The following is a 25,817-nucleotide window of genomic DNA, read 5'->3' as shown; positions in this document are numbered from 1 at the left end:
TTTAAATATGCAATTGGAAAATATATTTTTTTTTTAAATGTTGAAAAAATCCCTTTCCACTTCTTAAGGACAAAGTTCACAAAAAAGAATGAGTCTTTAAAAAATATTTCAATTTTTTATATTTTGTAAATCTTTGATTTATGTATCGGTAATTACGTTAAAACAATATAAACTTCGATTTCATCCTTGGTAATATCTTGGCTATGGTACGCATCTATCGGCTAAGATATAATGTACAAATAATTTGAATTTAAATTTGAATATTTAAAATATGGTACAAAAACGGAAATTGTTTCAGAAGGCATTAATAACAAATATGTTTTTTTTCTTTTTTAAAGAACAAGTTTACCATAAAAAATAAATGAATTTTGGGAAAAAATAATTATTTTTCAGTGTTCAGTGTTCAAGGCCTAAAAATTTTAATATGAAATGTAATATCTACATTTCGGTTAAAATTAAAATAATATCATCCTTGATAATTATTTTAAACATGGTTTAGAGCTGCCTAAAAACTTTTTAATTGAATTATTCAAAACATTAAACAACATTAAACATTAAACAACAATTATTTTGACCCCAACTGTAAGTCCAAGTAAAGGAAAAAAAATTAGAGCAAACAACTCTTAAAAGCTGGGGCCACAAAAATAAGGGAAAAATACAAAATATGAGCGCTTGAAACTACATTTTCCCCCTGCAGCTGGCTGAAAAGCAAAAACAATTGCTGGCGCCCGCTTTAAAAGCCACCAACTCTAAAGGAAAAAAATCAATAAAAATGCGCATAAATAAATTAAAAATAATTGCAATATGAAAAACTTCCTTTTTGCATGCTTTTTGTTTACATTATACAACTTTATTATGGCCAATGAAAATTACTGCTGGAAAATTGCTTACATTTCTGTAAATAAATGATGAAACATTTAATTAGTCCGAAGCAAATACCGTGATTGCATAATTTTGATTAAAAAATAATCCAATTGCAAAAAAGCGATCCATTGTTCAATTGTTGTTTCCATGATGATATGATGATGATGAGAATCGCTAAACGAGGACAGCACAAAATTGTTTAGCGGATCCGCTGTGGACCCAAGCTGATTTGGCACATATGTTTGTATAGTATGTACTTGATAAAGCGAATTAGCACCATTCGGATCTGGTCCGCGCTATAAACAAATAAGCGATATATTTGGCCAGGCGACCCACCGGATTTATCTGGTACTCCGAAGTGCGAAAAAGTTTCGTACATCTGATTTCATACTCGTGGGGCTTTCCTCTCCGCTGATTTTTCTTTTCCGTTTCGCTCGTTATCAGCTCCATATTCCGTTGATCTTTCGAGTGTACGACTTGCGTCACATGTCTGAAATCTCTATACATATTAATGGAAACAAATGCGAGTCGCAAAAAAAAAACGAGAACCGAAGTAAATCAAATCAAATATAACCACATCGACTCAGAAACAAGAATCAACGTCCGACAAATCATCGAATCACTTAAACATGCAAATCTTTTTCCTTTTTTTTTCGATTGCTATTTATTTATTTATATACTTCCCACATTGATGCCCAGGGAGCTCAAAGATCATGATCGCAGAGTGATGCGGGTTATCGCGAGACCCGTGCTGAAATAGGTTATCGCCATTGGCAATCGTTCGATTAACGAGCATCGAATTTCTGATCGCGAAAAGCTGTCAACTGGACTGGAGGCTGGTCTATGGATCTGAGATTTCAATATTAAATAGGTTCCAGTATATATTTGAATTCGAAAGAACTAGAGGTCATCAGGGTTTCTTTTCAGGAAAGCTTATCAAACTTTTTGAAATTTACGCTCGTGATATATGAACATATGATCTTTAGATTTCGAGATAAACATTAAAAGATTTACGGTTTTTATTTGTAAGGGTATTGTTTATAGATATCTCATTATTTTTTTTAATTGAATATCATTGTATGATAGAAAATGCAGATTATTTTAATAATATCATCATTAATATTTCATTTCAAGTACTATTGCTTGATAGTAAAGTCCAATTTTGCAAACGTATATTTAACATTGGTACAGGGGAACTAAGAAAATGTTATGGGGCTAAAAACAATATCTAATGATCCCATTCTTTCCTTTCTCCCACTGCAGCTGCAAATATTATGGAAAAGGCGAAGGCATATATCAAAAATGAACTTCGCGGTGGCAGCCAGCAATCCGAGCCAGCAACCACGCCGACCCCGACCTCTCCAGTCTCGTTGCCTGGAACGCTCCCAGGGACCAAGCAGCCTTACCCGCCCGTGGAGCTGATGCCCTCACCCGGAGCAGCCGCCCATCGGAGCAGCAGGACACCTGGCGAGCCATACCACTTGGGCTATCAGCCGCATCCCGCCCAGCATTACTATCCGGGAGTGAAGTCGACGGGACGGGCTTCGGCGCCACCCGATAATCATCATGTGCCCATGACCATATGCTTTGTGTGCGGAGGACATGGTGGTTATGAGCCACAGCCTTTGAGGATTCGCCACAATCCGGAGCGACCTGCCGAGTCATATTTTCCCTTTCTGGAGCGCCATGAGCCACCGAACGGGGTGGCGGGTGTGTCACCTGGCCAGGAGTACGTGTGGGCCTGCATGCTCTGCTTTCGATCCCTGAACGAGCAATGGGATGCCTACGAGCGACAGAAGAAGCCCCTGCTGCAGCGCATCTACCATATGAAGCGGGTGGATGGAAAGGGCTACATAGGAGCCGATGTGGCCACACAAAGCGAGTATGCCGCCCAGGTGTTGGGCCTCAGTGCAGAGCATCTCACCCAGAATGGTCTGGTGGAGGGGCATGGCGATCCCTACGCCTTGGCACGCCACTACTCGCCGCAACAGCAGCAGTCACATCATCTACACCACCACAGTACCTCAAGGAATGCCTCACCCTCGCCAAATCCCAGTGCTGCCGGTGGTGGTGGTGGTGGTGGTGGGGACTTCTATCCCAGGAACTCGACGCCGTCGAGCAACCACAACAGATACCTGAGCAGGCCACAATCGCGGGACATGCCAGTGGCCTCGCCCACATCCCGACCGCCCAGCGAACCGCCGGCCATGAAATCCGCCGGCTATGCCCAGCAGAAGTTTAAACTGGGCTCTGCACCTCCGCCTGGCTACCAAGGACAGGCGCCCTATCATCCCGCCCAGTATCAGCAGCTGCAGCAACAGACGGCCGCCTATCATTTGTTGCAGCAGGTGAACGCTGGCGGTGGGGCAGCAGAGTCGTCGCACTACAAGGGTAATCCCTACAGTGCGTTGCCCTCACCTGGCGGCGGTCCATTGGGACCCCCTGCACCGTCCGCACTCGAAGATGACAATGCCACAGTGCTAGATTTACGGAACTCCTCCAGTTCCAGTGTCCCCCCACCAGCACCACGTCATGGCGGCAGCAGTGCCTCAATCTCCCAGCCAAGTCAACCGCAATCGGAAGTTGGAATCCTGGACTTGTCCATGCCGGACAAGAACTCCATTACCGAGGTGTGCTACGTGTGCGGCGATGAGCAGCGCAGAGGTAGTCTCATCGAACTGAGCACGGTGAAACCGAGGGAAACCGGAAGACCAGGACAATCTGTGCCGTACTTTCCCCTGTTCAACGAGCAGCATCCGCGGCCAGCAAGGTCCCGACCGAAGGATCCCCGCGGCATGATCCAGGCCTGTCTGCCCTGCTACGAGGACCTCATGCATCAGTGGAACGCCCATCAGGTGAGTTTGCAATTCAAATGGCCAACCCCCTCATTGGCATACATGCATATGGAGCAGATTCATCCGGTGTTGTCAGCCCAATTGATATTTCTCGGCAAAATGGGGTCGTGGTAAACCGGGGTTGAGCAACCTATTTGGTTCTGATCGTACTTCTATAATATCTATACTTAAAGGAAAGGGTTTTATTTATAAAAAAAATATTTATAAATGTAATATTTAGAGGTAAATGAGTTATGTGACAAACACGATACCTATAACTACTATTTGGACTTATAATCCCACAGAAATTCCTATGAAATCAGAAATTTAAACATTTATCTCTGCCAAATAACCCAGGGGGTTTCCCATTAAGTTAACCCCTCAACTGTATACACGCAGCCACATAACATGTATGAATATGCAAATAGAAATGTTTATGGATGCTGGCGAGTGCATACCAGAGCTTTTCAAAATATTTTGTGAAAATTTCAATATTGTTCACCCTTGCATACATAATGGAATTCAATAAAAATGGTTAGGGAGCGGTGGAAAGGGCGAGTATACCATGCTGGGTACTGGGTAAAAAAAGAGGAAGTGCAAAATAAAAAACGGCAAAAAACAAACGTTGGCAAAATACAAAATAAAAAACAAAAGAGGAGATACAAATTTACGAGAGCAGTTTTTCGCGTCGCACGAATCAAAATAAACAAAAATATGGCCATAGCATCCAATATGACCATTGCGATGAGGCCGGGCGATGATCATGATGATGTTGGCGCCATGGAGATTGACCCAGGAGTAAGGCTCTCCACTGTGCGAACGATTAATCAGTGGGGTCGTCGTAGCGTCGTCGTCGTCGCCATCGTCAGCCTCCACAAACATATATATACTTTATAGTACACTTATAAAAAACAGAACGTTGAGATTTAAAAGTATACCAGAGACAGTATTGAAATATAAGTATAGATTAAAGATTAAATAACATAAAGTCTATTTTTACGGTTTCATTTCTTTATTAAAGAGTCTAGAATTTAGACTTCCGGTTAGGGCTGCCATTTCTAGACTTTTTCAGAACAGATCATTAATATTTGTTGTAAGATATAGCCATCTTTATTATTATTATTATGTGGTATTATTTTTAAACAAATTAATTTTACTTTAAAACTTTGGAATGTTTTATTTTAATACACATCATATGATGAATTGTAGAATTAATATAAGTTAGGGCTGCCCTTTCTAGCTTTTTTCAGGACAGATCTTAAATTTTTTTGTAAGATATAGCCAGAAAAATGTTGTTAAAGTTCACTTTTCGAGAACTGTGTCCCTTTATAAGCTTTCTGTGTTTTTTTTTTTAAATTAGTTATTCTTTGTTTTCGTTTTATTTTAGTTCTGCTCTTTTTTTAGTGGAAGCACTGTTTATGGAATATTTTTTACCATTTAATTGTACTTTAATACTTTGGCTAGTATTAATTTAATACTCATCCTATAATAAATTGTAGAATTAATATAAATCAATGGATTGATTTTGTATGCCTACTTTTTTTCGGTGTATACTTTATGGAGTATATTCCCCTTGTCCCCCTGGGCAGAGGGCATTATCATCATCCTCCAACAAGCCACACCACTGTGGGGATCAAGGAGGGGTCACACGGGAGGAGCCCTCGTAAAGGCGGCGAATGTTGTGGGAATTTTGACCGCAGGGTCGCTTGTGTTTCTGATTAAATTTTAATAGCTTTCCGCGATTATTTCGCTTTTTTCGTTTTTGTTTCGCATTTTGTTTTTTTCCCCCGCACTGTCTCGTTTTTTTTTCTTTCGATTTTATTTCTGAATGCGAAAATGTATTTATAAATTTGAGACATCGCCCTGGTTTCACTCATTGATAGTGGTGGTTGGAGCGTGTCTCGGGGACTGGGGCATCAAAATTGGGTTCACTCTGCTTAGTGTTTATTGAATGATTCACGATTTTATTCGGTTTCTTAAACGATTTTTTACAATGATGTTCTTTAAAGTTGGTTATTGAATTATTGACTAAGAAGAAATTATTATGTTTTAAGTGGCATAGATTATAATATTTTAAACAACAAAATTTATGAAATGAGAGCTTTAGAATTGGTATAAAATATTATTACTTATAATATACCCTACACACAAAATTATATTGTGGGTAAAATCTACCAATACGGATAGTTAAGTAACTATAAAACATGTTTAGTACTGATACAAAATTGTGACTCTATTTGGTTACTATATATCAGTAAAACTTCCATAAAGTAGTTAGTTGTGGGTACTTCCTTGTTGCAAAAGTGTTGTATAGGTAAATTTGACCAATACGGATAGTTAATAACTATAAAACAAGTTCACTACTGATAAATAGTTGTGACTGGTACTTAGTTACCATTTAACTGTAAGACTACTATAAATTTGTACATAGTACGTATTTTGATGTTGTAAAAGTGTTATATGGATAAAATTGGCCAACACGGCTAGTTAAGTAACTATTAAACAAGTTTACCACTAATATAAAAGTGTGACTTGTATTTGGTTACTATTTAACAGTAAAACTACCATAAAATAGTATGATATGTGTATTTTGTTGTAGTAAAAGTGACATTTTCATTAGTTAAACTGGCCATTCAATAGGTTAAGCCCCTCTGACTATTATATTGGTCAGTTTGACCAAATAAGTATTATGTGAGTGGCAACTATCTGGAGATATTTTTGTTAAAAGACGGTCGATTTTTGATCCGAAAAAAATGCAAATAACCCCCATTAGCCTCCCAGTCTTTCTCACGCAACAAAGCCCACAATTGCAAATTAATTTGTAGAGTTTCGGCCCCCAACAACCACCCATCTCCACCCATCGCCACCCACCGCAACCGCCCGCCCTCGGCACGAAACCAAAACAATTTGAATTTTAAATTCAGAGCAGAAATTTCCAACATGCTATAAAAATGCAAAATTCACAGCTGGTGGGACGCTGCCGCAGTCGCCTCTCGAAACTCGGGAATGCAATGTGTAAAATGCCGGATAAATAATTAAATGCCATTAATTGGAATTGTGTAAATTTCGCAGGAAAAAGTAAAGCCCAAACAAAAATAAAACTGTGGAAAAAATGAATGCCCACGAAAATAATAAATAAATAAATAAAGACAAATAAAATGGCAAATGCTGCAATGCAGCGAGGGGTGTGAGAGGTGTCCGTCGAGCCTATTCAGGGAAATGCAGGATGAATAAATAATCAAACTGGGAAAATCATGGCGACTGGGCTGGGGCGACGAGACAAATTAATTAAATTTAACCCAGTAAACCATGGAAATTCTCTTTTTGGCCGGCTGCCAGAAAGCACACCAAACCGGGCCTATAGAAGACCAGCGAGTGCGTTTTCCCCGCCTCCCCCCAGCCACGCCCACCAATTTCCATTCAGCGAAAAGTGCGAAAAGCAATTTAAATATTTATGCTCAAATTTTATTTAAAGCAAAGCGAGCGAAACCAAACAAAATCAAATAATGAAAGAAATTTCGAAAATTTAAATCGATCCGTTGGTCTGGCTCGATGCCAGAACCCAAAATAAACGAAAGCCATAAACTTTATCTAGATATGTTATAAACAATTGTATAAACAAATCGTTTAAGATACCCTCTAAAATCGGGGAATTTGCATTTTCTCATGGCTAACAATTTAACGAGAATTTTGGCTTTACAAAATCAGAACTGGAATTCCTATGAAAAATATTTAAATATATCTAGAAAAAACATTAATGTGCAAATTAACTCAACTCGTTTGTCGTTTGTCTAAAAATACTCTGAACTATAAATACAATTTATGTTTGCCTCGGCATTATAAAATTCTCTATAAATGTTTTCAGTTCCTGTTAATGTCATTAAAAAATGTTGAAGCCGTACGCCTAAATTCCTAATAAAAATTAATTGTTTTTTAAACATTTCAAAAAATTTATGAGCTTGTGAATGGTTGAAAAAGTAGAACAAACCAGTAAAGGAGAACAGATTATGAGAATGACAACAATGACCTGCGGTATTCCCTTGGCTACCAAGAAATTCCTGGCAGCCTGCCCAAAAGTCAATAAAAGAAACGCAAACACGACCCAGACACTAGATCCGGATGAAACTGGCTGCGAAATCAATTCCAACCGAGAAACGCTGCCATCATAAAAAGGAAATAAAATGCAGGAGAATAAATTAAGCAAATAATTTTTAGAGTGGGATAATTGGAAGAGTCGCATTCGGTTTATGGGTTAATTCTTGTGTTATTTTGAAAGAAAGGTATTATTTATGCCTTCAACAGATGGTAGCAGACCTTGATTAAGTATATTCTTTATATTTATTGTTTTGGTCCATAGGTATACTGAAACCTTTTAATATTGGCAATGTTGTTACAATTTGGCATGGGCTAAAGATTCACTTATAAAATATCTAACATATTTTAAGCTAGCAAAGACACCATTTAAAGCTTTTTGATTTTTCCGAAGACTGATTGTTTGTATGGCTTGTTAAGTTTAATCTCCTTGGTATAGATTCTTCTTAGTATAAACTCTCCTTAGTATAGACTCTCCCTGGTGTAGAAACTATCCCAGAGAACAAACTGTTTGCTTTCGGGCAAGGGTATGAACTCCACACCATCGGCTATGTTAAGACAATGCTCCACAACACCTGGACGCAGTGGATCCCATTTTAAGGGAGCGATTATATCGCAATTGGGATTTCCCGTGGTGGCAAATGCTGTCCACATGCCAACCATTCGCTCAATGGTCCGGTATTCGGGTGTATTCTTGTCCAGTTTACTGGAGAGCACTCCGTAGAACAAGTAGGACAAGTCATCTGCATGGCACACACCCCTCACTTTTTTACCACACTTCAACATCCTGTAGTGATTAAAGTGTGGGGAATCCATATCGAAACGGTAGAGATACGTGGACGAGGCGTTCGCATAGGCCAGTCGGGCCAGTAAGGTGCGATGAATGTCGTGCCAGAAGTTCTTGACGCTCAGGATGTGCAGGCATTCGAAGAGCTCCATGCTGGCCCTGTCGGGATCGTCAAAGTAGGACTTCTTCAGCCTCCTCACCATCTCGGCCAGCTCATCCTTATCGATGGCCTCGCGAACCTGTTTCGGAATAATTGCCTCGAAGGCACTCAGCATATAAAGTGGATCGTCCAGGGTGGTGCGGTACGAGAAGAGTCCTTCGAAAGAGGTACCGCCAATGATCAGTGGAATCTGATTGCCCCAGGCGCTGGACAACTGCTCATGCTGCGATTTCGGGATCACGCAATCATCGCCAACATATGGTTCGATTACGGGGGCAAAGGCCAATATCTCATAGTCACGCTCCTCCTCCTGCGTCACAATCGCATTGCAGTATAGGGCCAATTTGCTGGCCGGTATTTGCTTTAAAAACTCCAGCAACTCCTTTTCACTTTCCAAATTGCCAGCATAGCCCAGTTCCTTGCCCAAACGTTGGGGCCATTTTCGATCCGGTTGCGTGGCCCAGGCACATAAAGCCGAACCAGATTGAACGATGGCCCGGTGAAAGAGTCCTCTGGCCTGCTCCGTTTGCATGAGGATGTGAATGGAAGCCCCACCAGCGGACTCACCGAACACGGTTATATTCTCGGGATCACCATTAAAACTGGCTATGTTCTCCTTGACCCAACGTAGTGCCTGGACTTGATCCTTTAGACCAGCATTTCCCGGTGTCTTAAGCTGCTTGTCCTTGAGACTCAGGAAACCCAAGGCACCCACGCGATAGTTGATGGTTACTAGTAATACATCGTGTTTCATAAAGTAATCCGGTCCGTAGAGCTCGCGGGAGGCACCACCTATTTGAAAACCGCCGCCACAAATCCAAACCATAACGGGCAGTGGTTTGGGTGACTCCAGTTTTTTGGCATATACATTGAGATAGAGACAATCCTCAGATCCCTCGGCAGTGTTGGTAATGGAATTCTTTTGCATGGGCTTGTCCCTGGCATAAGTGCAATCCCTGACGCCCTGCCACGAGGTCGGAGGTTGGGGGGCACGAAAACGCAACTCACCCACGGGTGGCTGGGCAAAGGGTATGCCCTCGAAGGAGTAGTAGATTTCGCTGTCGTAGATGGTTCTACGCTGTTGACCCTTCAACTGGCCATACTTGGTGGACAGTTCTTTTGTGTGACCCGTGCCCAACTTATACTGCACCACCTTATGTACAATAACCCTGAAAAAGATGGTAAGATTTTATGACTCATCGTTCAAGTTCTATTTCCAAACTCTATACTTACTTGGCGCCCAATTTTAGCTTGTCACTAAAGCCCACGCGCAAATCCATTTCTCTTTCACACTCAACTAATGTACTTATTAAATAAATATATACAAAATATAATCTACTTTTGGCCGCAATCCCCTCTGAGTACTGACACTTCCAACGCGCTCGAAAGCCAGCCAGAGACTAAAATGGTTCTCGCTGCTCCAGTAGATGATAAAATTGTTTAGATAGTCGCCGCGCCCTCGAGTGGGGGGGGGGGGCCAATGGGGCGACCATAATAATTACCGCTGTCGGGACTCACTCACTCGGTGGGTCGCTCGAGTTTTGTCCATATGTGGATCAGTTGATTGTATTGTCATGCCAAGTACCGAACCGCCTGGCAATCCCTAATATAGCTATATTTTGGTACCAGAATTGATAAGATCCGAGTTGTCGATTGGGCTGGAAATCAAATATTTATGGATAATACAGCTACACAGAGATTAAAAAGGCAGATTAACGAAAAAGGTTAATTTAAGTTGTTAGTTATGAAACGGTCTACCATAATGTGTTTAATAAAAATATTAATGTTATGATGATCATAAGACAAGCTGAAATTAGTGATATAATTGTATGCTCTGTAAACTAGTTTGGTATAATCTCATGGCTTTAGATATTTGTAAAACTTAAAGGAAACAACTTGATAATGACCTGATTTTATTTTTAAGTAGTTATAAAATAATAAATTATACTTACAGACTCTAAAGTCTTTTGTTAGATTTCCATAACGTTTGAGTTATATTATAAGGAAAAGTTAGGGTAGTGTTCCAATATTATAGCTAGACATATGGTGATTCTATCTTTTATGGCACCTGAAGCTTTATGACTGTGAGTGAACGATTGTTAATGGTCAATAACACACTTTAAGTTGGGTTAGGGTAGAAAAGAAATTTTATTTATAGATGTGTTGTTTAAATATTTACAGTCTTCCAGGTAGATATTGCTGGTTCTCACAACTTGAATGTTTAAAATAATGTTTTCAAATGGTAAATGTATAACCTATAGTTTCTCCCGACACTTGTTAACCCAAATAATGATGAAAGTATCTGCATCTAGTTCGTCAGCGTTCTGGCAGATGTAGAATTTAATTGTTCAGAATGGGTGAAAGAGCAAAGAAAACGTGGCTGTCATTAATTAAGCATTACAATGCTCCTTAGAATCGCTGCCTTTGCTTGATGGCAACTGGTGCCTTGGCAATTCACTCTTCGCATTTGCTTCAAACAATGATGATGATGGTGATGACTTAAGGGCCCGGGTGGGTGGTTGTGGGTGAATGTTGGGTGGTGGGTGGTGGTTGGTGGAGGATGGTTTCCTTGGTAACGAGCACAATTCTGAAGTAGAGTCTCCTGCGGCTTTAGTCTCTTTCCGTTCGTCTGGTCGCCTTGGCCTCTTCTGTCCTTTGACGTTGTTTGTGCATTAGTTCGTCTGCTTTGAACTAACATTTAATTTGGCTCCAACTCAGACCCAACTGGCTTAGAATCGCATCTTCCTTTCTCTTGTTGTGTGTTTGTTTGCCTTCCTTTGTTTTCTCTGTATCATTTGTTTGTTTGGGCGCCAGTGTTTGTGTGCGTTTACTTAACTTCTGTTATTATTACCCACTGCGTTAAGATTCTTGTCTCTGTGTTGCATGTTTCTTGGTCTTAGAACAGGAAAAATTTAAATGTAACCAAGCTTGAATTAATTAACATTAAATATTTTAACGCATTTCGTATAAAATTTAATCCAAAAACTATTTTTATATTGGTTATCTCTAATACTAATAAATATACTCTTTCCAAATTTTGTGTATTACACTAGCTAACAAAATAATATTTTGAAAATGCTCCAAGAATTTTCCAATTTATTTGGAAAAACTAAAGGGACATATATAGTTGTAAAATAAAACATATATACCCTAAATTGGTGAAGCGCAACTGGAGATAAAAAAAAATGTTCTCTAAAATATCAGCCTATCCTAAATATCCTAAAAAACTAGTGCTTTTATATCAAAATCTTTTTATTATATTTTTAAAAAAACATCGAACTAATCCATTTTAACTTTATAATTAAATTCTCTTTTATAAATGCAGAACATAAAATCGCTCTTTAAGTGCCACATCTAATTCCAGTTCTTAAAGCCTTCGAGCACTTGGTCTCTGAATTAAATTTAATCTTGAATCATTCCACCCCTTTTGCTACCCCTTTTGCCTGTCCAATTTAATTTCGTTTGCTGTTTCGCCTACATTGTTTCCGCTTTTCCTGTTGCCAGGTGGATTATTGGGTCTCTAAGTGTGTCTGAGTGCATCTCCCCCACATTCTGGCCCCCAACTGCCCCTCAAAATACCCACATTGTGCAGATTCCGTGCTGCACTGTTGGTGTTGCCAACGACTAAATAAATAAACATTGCAATCTATGTTGGAGACCGTTTGTTTGGCTGTTTGTTGCTGTCTTCTTATTTGCTCCGCTTTTCAGCTCGGCGCCATTGCAATTGCACACAGGCTACGCATTTGTCTATATCCATCTACAGTGATACCTCTCTAAGTTGAACTGGTACATTATGTTTTAAAATTGGAATTTTTATATTTTTAAGAATTTTTTACTTCGCATTTAAGGTTTTTCAAAAGATTAACACTGTTTTTCCAAAATAAGTATGTAAAAACAAAAAAATTTAATGTATGTAATAAAAAAAATTTCTTTATAAATCACCTTAAGGAAGTAGGTTGCCTTTCATTTATAAACTTTGCAACTTGCAACTTGCCCCCCACTCCTTTCTACTGATATTTTAGTTACGGAGGTAATATTCCTAGAAGTTTTGCCTTGAAATGTTGCCTAACTTAGTTTGACATGAAAAAATATTCTTTTCAAAGTTGAAGTTACCGAAGTTTGACTGTATCTGTATGTGTATAAACTCCATCTACGAGTTAGTCGCTCTTGGCATGACGACCTCCAAGTGCCTGCCTCTGCTGCTGCCCCTCCTTTTTTCCCGGCATCTTCATCGCCTTCCACTCTTTATAGTGGTGTTTACATGTAGTTGGCAGCGCCTACTTGCCAGAGGTGACGACCCCCGACCCATGGCTCCTCGCCTTGTCCCACTTCTCTTTTTGCTACTGTTTTCCCTCATCACATGTTTTTTTCCTTTTTTTTTTGGTTTGTTTGTACTACTGTTTTTCCTCGCCATAGTTTTTTTTTTGGCCAAATACTTGCCTTCTTCTTGATTTGGCTGGTTTTCTGCCCCTGTTCATTTTTCAGGGTTGCCGTCATCGGAGGAATTTGAGGCAATAAAACTAAATTCGGAATACCGTTGTGTGGGGTCAATTCGGAATTCAATTCAATTAGAAAAGTATGTTTGCTAAAATCCGAAACCCAAAACAAAATCAATCAATTTTGTTTGTCATGCCGAGAGCACTAAATCGAAGCGTTAAAATTGTCTACACCCTTTTTGTGTGGTTTAAACTGGGTTCCCAGGAAAAACACCCATAGCGACTGCTATTTTTAGAGTGTTTTATAATACGGCATTGTTACTCATATTTTTGAATATGGTTTTAATTGTTGTGATTTTTTAATTTGTGTATTTTTACTTGATTATTTATGACATGCGTTGCAATTATAAATAGAGTAGAGAAAATATTGGCATGCAAATTTTACGGAAAATTCAAATTTGTTAATTTGTGCGCTTGTATGCTTTGGCAAATAGCAATTAAATTTTGATTGTATCCCAATATAATTTTAGTAATGAGTGCCGGCTCGGGCGAACTATAATTATATGTGTGAAATTGCATTTACTCTGTTTAAAAATAAATAGTTTCGTATTTAAAAAAATGATTTTTGATTAAAAAAATTACCTTCAATATATATGTATGCTGTAAAAATTGGATTTAACTAGAGGAGATCATAAATGCAATTTTTTTTAATTATCTTACTTGAACTAAGAATAGCCACTTATGCTACATCGAGCTTTAAACCTCTTAAATAATGTTTTTTAATTAAAAAAATCAGCGTCAATATATATGATATAACATTTTAGTATAACTAGAGAAGATCATTAAACCAATTTTTTTTCTGTAACCTACTGCTACTATGAATAGCCACTTATGCTACATTGAGCATTAAACTTCTTAAATAAATATGTGAGAGTGACGTTAAAATAAAAAATAAAAGCAAATAAAAAACTTTGCAATTTTTCTGATAATTAACGTTCAGATTAAACTTGACCTGTATAGGCATGACAAGTTCAATCCTTCTCCTAATGTACTCTGAAAAAAATATTAAATATTAATTTATTCAAACTATTGTTTTTTTTTCTTATTATTTACAACAACAGCAACGTTTTTCTGAAAAATACTTGGTAAAAACACAACAAAATAGAATTTTAGGTGTAATACATTTTTGTAAAAGTAACTGATTACCATTCTGATTACCGAACTATAAACCGAAGTTAAATCTGACTGATTACCGAACTAGTTACTTTGGTAAAAGTGAGTGATTAGTCGTGGCTTCTTTGTCTCCCTCAATACAACATTAGCAACCCTTTCATGAAAAACATTAAAGAAAAACAAAATTTTAGGTGCGTTACATTTTTATAAAAGAAACCGATTACCATTCTGGTGACCGTAGTAAATGTGACTGATTACCGAACTAGTTACTGAGTGAAATCTGACTGATTACCGAACTAGTTACTTTGGTAAGAGTGAGTGATTAGTCTCGGCTTCTATGTTTCCCGCAATACAACATTAGCAAGAGTTTTATGAAAAACATTTGGGAAAAATAAAATTTTAGGTGTATTACATTTTTGTAAAAGTAACCGATTACCATTCTTGTGGCCCTAGTAAATGTGACAGATTACCGAACTAGTTACCACGTGAAATCTGACTGATTACCGAACTAGTTACTTTGGTAAAAGTGACTATTTAGTGATTATGAAATTTTAAGTGTATTACATTTTTGTAAAAGTGACTGAATACCATTCTAGTAACCGTTGTAAATGTGACTGATTACCGAAGTAGTTACCACGTGAAATCTGACTGATTACCGAACTAGTTACTTTAATACAAGTGAGTGATTAGTCTTGGCTTCTTTGTCTCCCCATTCGCCGCTCCAGTTGAATGCGAATGTGGTTCACTTCGTTTCGCCGCTCGATTTTGGCTTTTCGATTCGTGACCGTGTGTGGGTGTTGGTGTGGGGTGCTCCATGAGAGTGTGTGTGTGTGTGAGTGTGAGCTCCCCATCAAGCCGCCGTCGACGTCGCTGCGACTGCGCTGCTTGTTCTGTTTGTTTGCGTTTGTTTTAGCTGCCTTTGCCTTTTGCTTTTTGCCTCTTTTGCCCCTTGCTTTGTTTTCCTTTGCGGGCACAAGAATAAAACGAGTGAACGAGCAACAACAATGCGTCGCAGGGCTCTCTATCAGCAAAAAAAAAAAAAAAGTGACGCCAACGTAGCAGCCAGCGTCGCTGCCGGCGTCGACAGCGGCAGCGGGCGCTCGATCCGTTCTTGCCGCCGCGGTCGCAGTTTTCAGTCGTCGTCGTCGGCCGTCGCTGGCATCATTATACCGTTCCATCGTCGCGCGATTTTCAATCTCAATCTCAATTCGCAATTGATTATTGCTCAAAAGGTTGCAGGCATGTGTGTGTGTTTGTGTGTTATCAACAAAAATACCATTATATACATATATGTGCCAAATCAAAATTGATAAATGCACAATATTAAGTGTGACAACAACAACAGCGAAAACAACAGCAAAACAGCAGCCGAAACGATTGTATTAATAATAAAAGCAAACAAAAGTTCAATGTCTGTGGTAGCCGGTAACGGTGGCAGTGCCCCAAAACAGGTTTTAAAAATAAAATACCAAAAAAATAATATATAGCCGCCAACTTAACGATGCCGCGTCTGTAAAAAAAATGAGCAACAAAATAACGACCAACTTTGTGCCCTTTTCCAGTTAGTTAATCGCCGGCTATCATCTTCAAGGGTTAAATAAAAGGTGTCGGTTGCTGGAGATGTGCGTGTGATTTCTACGCTGCCAACCGAATGACTCACACTTTGGCTCAGTGTATTTGTTAATCGAATTGCTGGGCGGCAGTTCATTGATTTCCATACGGGAAACTAATAAACCAAATGGTCACCATCAATTGCAGCAATTAATTCAATTTAAAGCAGTTAAAACTGTTCACTCGGAATACGGTTATAAGTGACGCGATTACATGTTAATGGAAAATTACACGGGGGAAACATGAATACATTTAAATGTGTTACCAATGAGCACTAATAATAAAAAAAAAGAGATGATTTCATTCATGTTTGACATATTAAAAGAGATAATATTATCTTTTTAGTGACAAACTTGTCATACAATGAATTTACATACAATATTAAGCTGCATAAAAACAAAATACATGCTTTTTACCGAAAAACAAAACTCTAAAATGATTATATGGTGCAAAACTAACCAATACTATCAGTACAACCGCAAGTTTTAACATACTTTTAGTGTAATCATGCTTACGAAGGGTTAGCTATAGTTATAATATAGCTATTACGATAGGTTCCATATTATATCTTATCAGTTTCCTGCTTTTAAAAATCAAATCAGATTATAAGGAACTATTCCTTATCCATTTCTTAAATATTTTTTTATGCAAAGTAAAAAAAAATGAAAAAGTATCTTTTAAGTGTTATGTAGTATCTTTTACAAATAGGTTTCTCTAAATAATTTAGATTCGTTTACTATTTGATAGGTATATCTTGTACTACCCCATCTCAAGAAATCCCATCCCTAAAGCCAAGCGGGTCAAGTTTTTTTTGGTCATTGTTGAGTGTATCTTAACCTGTCAGCGAGGTGGCAGAGCCATTAAGCCCGCCCCAGTGTGTGTGTGCGTATCTGTGTGCCTTGAGTTGAAGTACAAGTACAAGTACACGACTTAAACAAGTGAGGCGGCGCAAGTCAAGAACAACAACTACCGTTTCACTTTGCGCGTTTTTAAACACGAGCATTTTTGCCGTTTTCCTCGCGTTTGTTTGCGTGTACCGTTCTAAAAATAAAGCCACCGCTCCATGTGCAATCTTCCCCTTCCTATAAAATATATATAATATACTTCTTCATTCCTTCCAGCGGATGGAAAAAGATTGCTGTTCGCCTGCTCGGTTCTTGTATTCGTTATCGGTTATTTAATATGATTTATTTGCGTGCGAATGTTGATTTATGTATTTCGTCTGAGGGCAGTAACAGCCAAAACTATAACAACAATATCAACTGAAATGGTTTATCACGCACATGGGCACTTAAGTGGGTCAAAAAATAATTGCCACGCCCCCTTTGGCACCCGCCTACCCACAAACACTTACACGTGCATAAAACCGTTTACGGTCTGTCCTTGTCCTCCCACATTGACCCACTTGGGTGGGCGTGGCTACAGTTCGAGTTCGAGTTTGGGTTTGGGTTTTAGTTTTACACTTGTTTTTGTTTTGTTTTGGCCAAGGCCAAGCTTTTCACTTCCATTACCAATTCACAATTACCTCACAACGCCACTCACAATTGACTTCTGTTTGCAGACAATCCAATCAATTTTGAACAGTTGGTTCGGTATTAAAGATCTAGACACGCAAACCCTATATGTTAAGTTGTTCTCACTTTAAATTGGAATTAAGGGTCTTGACATAATGTATATATTTCGAATGTTTAACATTTTTATTATAAAGGAAAATCATAATATCTTAGTTTTTCAGTACTATAACCTTTTTAAAATAGTTTTTACTTTATTTATTGATTATTTCTAAAGTTTTAAGGATTATTTTTTGTATACCATTATAAGTTGAACTTTAGTTAAACTAGCAACTTTGTACCCCTTACAAAGCTTATGGATTTTACAATATTCAAATCAAAAGTCAATCAAAAGTTGGCAAACTCCAGGGAAATCCCTCAACCTCTTTCATTAAACCCGCTTTGCATTTACTTTCACTCGAGTGCGAGGCTTATTATCCAACTTGTGCAAAACAGTTTTTGCACCCCCACAGTCTGTTGTTATGGTTATCAACCGCCACGCCTTTCGCACGAGCTTCAATTGATTGCCTGTGGGTGGTTGAAAGGGGGAGTGAGGTCGCCTGATGAGTGATGAGGGGGCGTTTCAAAAGCCCCGGTACTCGTATTCACGCGATTTCATTCTCATCGTGTGGAGCATTTGTGGCTTGTGCCCGGTACTCAGTTGCATTTGGGAAAAGCAACAGGTTAGGCCTGCTTATAATACAGCTATAGTATAAGAAATTTTTTTTTACTAAGGATCTTATAATAGCAGTAGGTATTGTATATAGTTGATCATAAATCCAGACCCATGGAGAAAATGGAAAAGTTTTGAAAATAACTTCGAGAAACGTTGTACCAGATACACGAATATAATAATAATATAATATAGATTTCTGAAGTTATTGATTACTAAAGATCCTTTAATAGCAGTAGGTGTTATATACAGTTGATCAGAAATCCGAACCCGTGCAAAAAAAAAACGAATTTTGAAAATATTTTCAAGAACCGTTGTACCAGATAAACGAATGTAATAATAATAAATTATAGATATATTATAGCAGTACAGCAGTAGGTGTTATATACAGTTGATCACAAATCCAGAACCGAGGAGAAAAAAGTGGAGTTTTGGAAATAATTTCAAGAATTCACATAAGCGAATATAATAATAATATAATATAGATATATTATATATAGATTACTAAAGATCCTATAATAACAATAGATGTTATATACAGTTATATACAGAAAAAAGATTAGTTTTGAAAATAACTTAAGGAAATGTTGTTCCAGATAAACGAATTTAATAATAATAAAATATATAATACAGATCTTATAATAGCAGTAGGTGTTATATACAGTTGATCACAAATCCAGATCCGTGGAAAAAAAAGTGATTTGAAAATAATTTCAAGAATCGTTGTACCAGATAAACGAATATAATAATAATATAATATAGATATATGGAATATAGTCTTTCTAAAGAAAACTTAAAAATACTATATTTATAACATGAACCTAAAAAATAAAAGATCATCTCCTGTGCGGTTTAATGAATGCCAAATGCTGCACCTCCATTAGGCCCGGCATGTTGCATGTAATGCATAATTAGTTACCTCTTAATCGGCGGCGTCCCCTCGGCGGGCGATCGCGTGTGCTAGCGGAATTTCGCAGCTCCCCGGCAACGGATACGGATGCATCATTATCATTATCCTCCTCATCATCGTGATCATTACCATGATCATTATCATTGGGAGCGTCATCCGTCGCCGCGTTCGCGATCGCGTTTTATCCACGCCCAACTGCACACCGCAAACATAAACAGAAGGAGAGCAAGAACGTTTATATCGGTTTCAATTAAATTTCATTTGTATCGTGTTGTAATTAAGGTGCCGCACACATACTCAGACGCCGAGAAATCTCTAATTAATCTGCCAGACCAAACACAACAAAAAAAAAACAAAACAACAACTGCCGACGGGCTAATAAGAAGTGATTCATTCAATCTCAATTGAAAACAATTGAGCAATTGAAATGCTGTGAAAAAATGATCTACATTTATGCAATAAAAAAAATACAAAGTATTTGAGTGCTCAGTGAACAAGTGATTTCCCCTCCGCTCGAAATGGCTCAAAACCTGACCATGTTGGTGGGTGAAAACAGTACCGGTAACAATAGTACAACTAACAGCAATGAAAACAACAATAGTAGTAATACTTCAGTTAATTTCAAGCCAAAGGATACGAATGGCTGGCGGGATTACAAGAAACTAAAGACATATCTCATACTAAAGGATCAGCAAAGTGAAAAGGTAACCTAGCTGAAGTTGTCAAACAATTCTATCGATATTACCTGGTATTAATATACCTCGATTAGCATTGTGGTGTAATTAAGATAAATGTAAGCCTTCCAACAGGTAGTTTCTAAAAAAATAACGATTGTGACCTAAAAACAACGATATCAGCCAACTCAAACAAACTACAATCGATTATTTTTACTAATATTTCCGATTCTAGTCATATAGATAACAATGCCAATCGCTCGTCATAGAAAGCGTTCTGCGAGGCATTAAATATCACCATGCAATCAATCAATATTGACCCAAATTATAGACCAAACAAACAATTAATAATAAAACTTGTAGATAAAAAACGTAAGCTGACACCATTTGGAGTATATTATAATCCCTAGCGAGAAAAAAAGTACATTAATTAGTAAAAGTTACAAACTACTTATTTATATCTACTTTTAAAACTGGCTAAAAAAGTTGTGCGCAACTTTTTAACATCAAACAAAAAATTGTTTCAACCGCAATTCCAGATTTCCTCCCACTTTGTTTTATAATTAACAGAACAAACGCCACAAAAGTTATGAAAGAACGGAAAAAAGTTGCTCATAAAAAGTTATTAAACGGTCATGACCCCCATTTTCGAAATGCTTATCAGCGGCATGAAATGCACAAACAAACAAACAAACAAGAATGGGGTCTAAAAGAGTGTTTTTCTTTTTTTTGGGGAGGGGGGAAATAAAGTCCAACGAGCGAGCATGGAAAGCGAACATAAAAAGTGAGCAACAGAAAGAACATCTATAAAAAAATATGACGAACTTGTTCTTCCATAAAGCCAACTGTCAGACGTCGGCTTGTAAGTGGGCGCAAAAAGGGGGCGGGATGGGGTCCGGAACAGAAGGCGGAGACGCCACCAAGCCATTGGATCAATAAATATAGATGACATGGCACTGTCCAGATTGATGTGATATGTGTGCGCGAGCCGCATGACAAGGCGAACAAACAAAATGGAAGCAGCCACAAATACCGAAAACACTCGCCCATAAATACTCCCCGTAGGCATGGATACTTTTGTATCTGAAAGTTACCCATGCTGACTCGGCCCGTTGTGCAATCAAAATGCGCGCCTATCAATGTCAGAAAATCTGACACAATGAAATACGGAAAGTAAACAAACAATTAAATTTACTTAGTGCCTAATAAAATAAATGAATGCTCTGGTCGCCATCCCATGTTCTCTAATCTGAGTGGACAGCTGCCCAGATACAAAAGGCGATGAAGATTCATAGATACAGAAATTCTGTCGGTCGGTACAAAAAGATTAGCAAGCATCATCAACAACAAAAAATGCATGAAAATATTCAAATGAAATAAAGAATCCACTCTGTCGTATACGTAATATGTTGCCTTTCATTCTTGTTGACAAGTTGTTATGGTTTTTTTTTTCATTTCGGGGGCGGGTTCACATTTGCGTGAGGGTGTTTCCACGTGCGTATATTAATTTGTATAAACACAGATGACGTCTGGTTACGGGTTCCCGTGGGTGTGGGTTGTGGGTGCTAGACGGGTCGTATACGTAACGCACGTTTTCTATGAAAGCTGAATGGGGGAAAATTTATGTTTTCAGGTGCGACACATCGCTTAAAATGAGCCAGTATGAAATAAAGAACTTAAAATACATTTATTCCTTTAAATTTAATTAAGAATTTTAAGCTTAATTGTCTTTAAAGTATGATCTTTAAATAAAAATACTATTTTGGGTCAGGGATATTTTGGTATTTATTCCTTTTCAGTATTTATTTTTTTAGTATTTATTAGTATTCATTACTAACACGTTTATTCTCAATACTCCAAATGAAACTCCAATTTGATTGCTAATCCCAAAGATCTAACAAAAAAAATCGCAATCTTTCAAAGATATTAATCTTTTTTCATTTAATGCTTAATGCGGATTGCATCATGAAATGTTTTATTCATACGTGTCAATCCATCAGTCAACATAAATGTAATTTATCAATGTCGTTTCTATGTCAGCATCTTCCACAATTTACAAACATCAAAGCCGACTTGCGATCTTTAAGTGTAATAAAGCTAAAAAGTAAATAATAAGCTTGGCCAATTATTACTTCGCGCTAAATGAATGATTTCTATTTTGGGCATTTACACCTTTAGTGGCAGTGTTGATCTTTGTTTCATTGCATTTATTCAGATGGCGTAAAGGTCGTTACGGCGAATACGACTTAACAGTTGTTTGCTAAAAAATCTCAGCTGTGTTAATCGATTTTAAATAGAACCATATTTGTATATTTCACACCTTTGTTGCGGTTTCTTGCATAATTCAGCTAAATGAATCTGCAAATTTCCGGATTTGGCATCAGCTTATGACTAACATATATTTTTTTATGACTTTCTATTTGTTTAGGCATCTCATAAACCGGAATCGGAGCGATCTTATCAGCTGCGAAAACGCTCGACGCCCGTGGCCGAAAGAACCACTTTCGTTTGCTACACCTGTGGCACGGACACGCCCTCCTCGCAACTTCGCCTTGTCTACTGCTGCCCAAATGCCGAAAGGGAACCCTACTATCCGTTCATCAAGACCATGAAGGTCTACAAAAACGCCAGTCCAATAAGTCCTCAAGGTGAGTGCGTTAAGTACAAGTGGTGTGTTCTCAGCTAACGCAATTATCTTTTGGCTTTCAGGCATGGTTCAGGTGTGTTCCACCTGCAATGAGAAGCATACCGGCATGGCGGAGGGTGGTCCACCACCAGCTTCGTCCAGCACCCACTCGGCAGTGGGTGGGGGTTCTCCAAGTGCTGGTCACTCGCTGGAATCGAACTCGGCCATGTACAGTGCCAGTGGAGCGATAGCCGGAAATAGTGGGGCTCAATTCGGGGGTCGTAACTCACCGTCCGAGAAATCCCTGGCCAATTCGGACTCCACGAGCAATGTGCGGTTTAGGGTAAGGAATTCTCCAATTCTTGGAAGAACAAAAAGGTCCCTTGGGAACCAATATTTAGGTCGTTGAATCAGATATTCCCACAAACAGGAAATAGTTCTAGAAATCCTTTGGGTATATGAATTGTCTTGGGAACCAATATTTAGGTCGTTGAATCATATATTCCAAAAAAACTGGAAATAGTTCTGGAAATCCTTGGGGTATATAGACTGTATATTAGAGAATTATTTAACCATTGATAAATGGGCTCAGTACTACATCTGCCTTAAACGTGTTCATATCAGTTGTAGTCTGAAAGTAATTGCTGATTTTTCTTAAGAAAACTGGCTCTAGCCGGTGACCATTGCCATTTTTTGGCGGAATGACAATTAACGAAAACCTATAAAAAAAGTACTATGCTTTTAAGCAGGGTACTGACACAAACCCGTTTGTTTTGGTTATGATGGGAAATACGTTTTCATAAACCAAATCTGGCCAGTTTGCGCAGAAGGAATCGGTTAGTTCATAGATGACGCAGTTGATTGAATCGATTGTCAATAACAATTTGTGAGGTGTACTCGAATGATACTCTCATTTGCCTGCATCATAAATAATCCGTAATACATATATATTATATGTGAGTGTTTTCACAGAGTATCTGTTAAGTGCGCAAACATGGAAATTTACTAGAGAGTGCGCGGGAGATAATAGTTATGGAGTGTACAAATATAGGAAAAACAATGATTGCACTTATTACAGCAACTGGTGGGAGACCGAGAGGATCGGATCGGATGGGATCGCCTGGGTCAGTAGCAGTGGCACTCGAGGCAGCGATAACATTGCTCACATTTCCAGCGATTAGCGGCACCCACTTGCCCCCGTCCGCGGAAAAGCGATAACCCAACTGAACCGGGCCCCATTAAAGTGCCAGGCGTCTGGGAGTGGGCATATAGTCGTCAGATAGATGGCAGAGGATGGTTCACGACCTGAAATTGTTGAGTAATTCATTTGTAGCCAGAAGGCCGTTGAGGAAACAGACGATGGGATAGGGTGCACTTATCAGCCAGGGAAGCCAGAGAGTTTCCATTTATATGGTGTATAGCTAAGTCTAAAATGAATTCGATCGTCAGCATGTTGGCCAATTTGAGTCAACAAACGGCAAGATTAGATAGCCGGAACCTCTGTACGTTGCCCACGGCAACTCTGCATGTTCCCCATCCTCCCGGAGGAGAAGAGCAAATAAATATAGAGCAAGTGCGAGTTATAAATGGAGTGAGGGACCGAAATGAAATTATCGTATAAACAAGACAGCACATATGCGGGGGCAATAAAAAAACTGGGTAAACTTGGTCGAGTCAGAGTCGGTTTTTTTTTCTTCTTTCTGTCAGTTTAAGGCATCTGCTTGGAACCGGTTTACTTGTCTGCTTTTTTTGCTTAATTCTACTTAAACGCTTTTTATTTATAGCCGGCTGTTGTTCTTCTTGTTGCTGCCGCAGCGCCTTAGTTTTGTTTATTTTGTTTTTAGTTTTGTTTTGGCATGAGTTTTATTTTCTAATTTGAAATCTTTGAGCGTTTCGCCCGAGACAATTGAAAGACTTGTCGTCGCCTGGCTCATAAATTATTGCCATCCTCTTCAGTTTACTCTTCAAATTCGCATACTTTTATTCTTAGATTTATGTTTATTTTATACATTCTTGTATGGCGAATACCTTTGTTTAATCTGCCAATGTTTGTTGACTATTTGTATAGCTTAATTTGTCCTAAAGTGATTTCTCTTGATGTTTCTAGTTGATTTACTGTTTCCTTTAGCTGGTTTTAGTTTTGCAAGATGGTTTCCTGTGTGGCCTTTAGTCTTTATTTATATTGGCCAAACAGTATGCGATACAAATTATAGCAACTTTTTTGGGGGGGAATTCAAGCATGTCTGCAGCCTTGACAGAGTTGATTGAGTTGAATACAATTATATTGCACGAATTGTTCTCATTGCCTCTAAGCAGTTGTCAAATGATTCTTTTTTAGTGGCTCATGCTGTTTGACATTTGTGTTGGCTTTGATGAAACAGAAGTCATCTGTTTGCTAAGCGTGTGGGTCGAAAAGTGGCGAAATTTCAACAATAATTTATCTTTAAACAGGTGTCTACCACTTGCTCTATTTTCTATATCTGCGGATATGAATACAACGTGCGTCTATATCGTACGTATGCGTTTATTCTGGGTTTATTCAGGTCATTGCACAATCGAGCAACGTTTTCGAAACTCGTTTTCTTGCATAAAGAAACAGTAAACTGAAGCACAAAATGCGAAATTAAATATAGATAAATGCAAATATTTATCAATACGCCAGCGTCAATAACAACAACAACAACAACAGTAACTCAATATTTAAACAATTCTTTCCGAATTGTTTACATTTGCATTGTCTTATTTGTGGATTTCTGTTTTCATTTTCATGCCACTCCGCAGTATTTGCATTACTGTCTCAGGGCTTTGAATTGCAAATGTTTGTCCTGGCAACACTCGATAGAAGTAGGTTTCATATCTGGCGACCATCATTTTCCCGCCCTTTCCCCAGATAACACATTTTTAAAGGTTGTAAACGTATTAAGCAAACACCTGCAGTCGCACTGAGCCCAGTCATTCAACTTTCTGGTGTGGTAAATAATAATAAAAGCTGATAAATACTGAAAGTGCTAAAACGGGCTTTCATAATTTGGTAATAATTTTAATCAATTTCTTGGTAGTAATAATTCAAAATCTGGAATGGGTTTTTTTCATTGTTTGCAAACCTACCCACAATTGATTCAAGTGACCACAATGAGTTCATAATTTTCGAACAGAAGAGAATTCCTTGTACGACTTTAATGGCACTTGAAAATCAAATTATATTCAAGTAGGAACAATATTGACATACATCATCCAAATGATGTCAAGTCATGATGGGAATGAGTGATCAAATAAAACAAATGCTATAGCTAACATTCAACTTTGAACTCCAGCTATGATTGATATCAGCTGTCGTAACCCGAAACCATCTAATTAGTCCTAAACGAACCGCGATAAGAGGGTTATGGTTTTGGAGAGGTATTCGCTCTCGCCCTCGAAATATAAG

The 25,817-nt window shown here is 38.3% G+C and overlaps 2 protein-coding genes across 6 annotated transcripts in view; one reads left to right on the top strand and one right to left on the bottom strand.

Moving 5' to 3' along the window:
- Positions 1-25,817, top strand: part of px (MAP7 domain-containg protein plexus) — a 78,971-nt gene that overhangs the window by 5,196 nt on the left and 47,958 nt on the right. For 4 of the 5 annotated variants that reach the window (XM_036813514.3, XM_036813511.3, XM_065863894.2 and 1 more), the window contains exons 3-5: positions 2,128-3,719; positions 22,193-22,412; positions 22,474-22,733. In XM_036813514.3, coding sequence (XP_036669409.3) covers positions 2,139-3,719; positions 22,193-22,412; positions 22,474-22,733 — 2,061 coding nt within the window. In that variant the 5' untranslated portion in view covers positions 2,128-2,138. Of the gene's footprint in view, positions 1-2,127; positions 3,720-15,491; positions 15,579-19,372; positions 19,795-22,192; positions 22,413-22,473; positions 22,734-25,817 lie in introns of those variants that run through there. The other variant, XM_036813515.3, reaches the window with a different exon arrangement.
- Positions 8,018-10,143, bottom strand: gas (gasoline). Its single transcript, XM_017073281.4, has 2 exons — positions 9,971-10,143; positions 8,018-9,906 (listed from the first exon to the last, which is right to left on the bottom strand). Exons 1-2 carry the CDS (start codon positions 10,015-10,017, stop codon positions 8,253-8,255), a joined length of 1,701 nt encoding a protein of 566 aa, XP_016928770.3. The 5' UTR covers positions 10,018-10,143; the 3' UTR covers positions 8,018-8,252.

The sequence above is a fragment of the Drosophila suzukii genome, chromosome 2R (genome assembly GCF_043229965.1).
Source record: "Drosophila suzukii chromosome 2R, CBGP_Dsuzu_IsoJpt1.0, whole genome shotgun sequence".
NCBI classification, from domain to species: Eukaryota; Metazoa; Arthropoda; class Insecta; order Diptera; family Drosophilidae; genus Drosophila; species Drosophila suzukii.
The sequence above is the reverse complement of the archived record's forward strand: the minus strand, read 5'-3'. Positions and strand labels throughout refer to the sequence as shown.

What these genes read in the sequence shown, in the direction of transcription:
- gas (XM_017073281.4), bottom strand. Translation starts at nt 10,017, where the DNA reads ATGGATTTGCGCGTGGGCTTTAGTGACAAGCTAAAATTGGGCGCCAA. An exon ending in AAGCTAAAATTGGGCGCCAA is followed by an intron (nt 9,907 to 9,970) that starts GTAAGTATAGAG and finishes CATCTTTTTCAG; the next exon opens with GGTTATTGTACATAAGGTGG.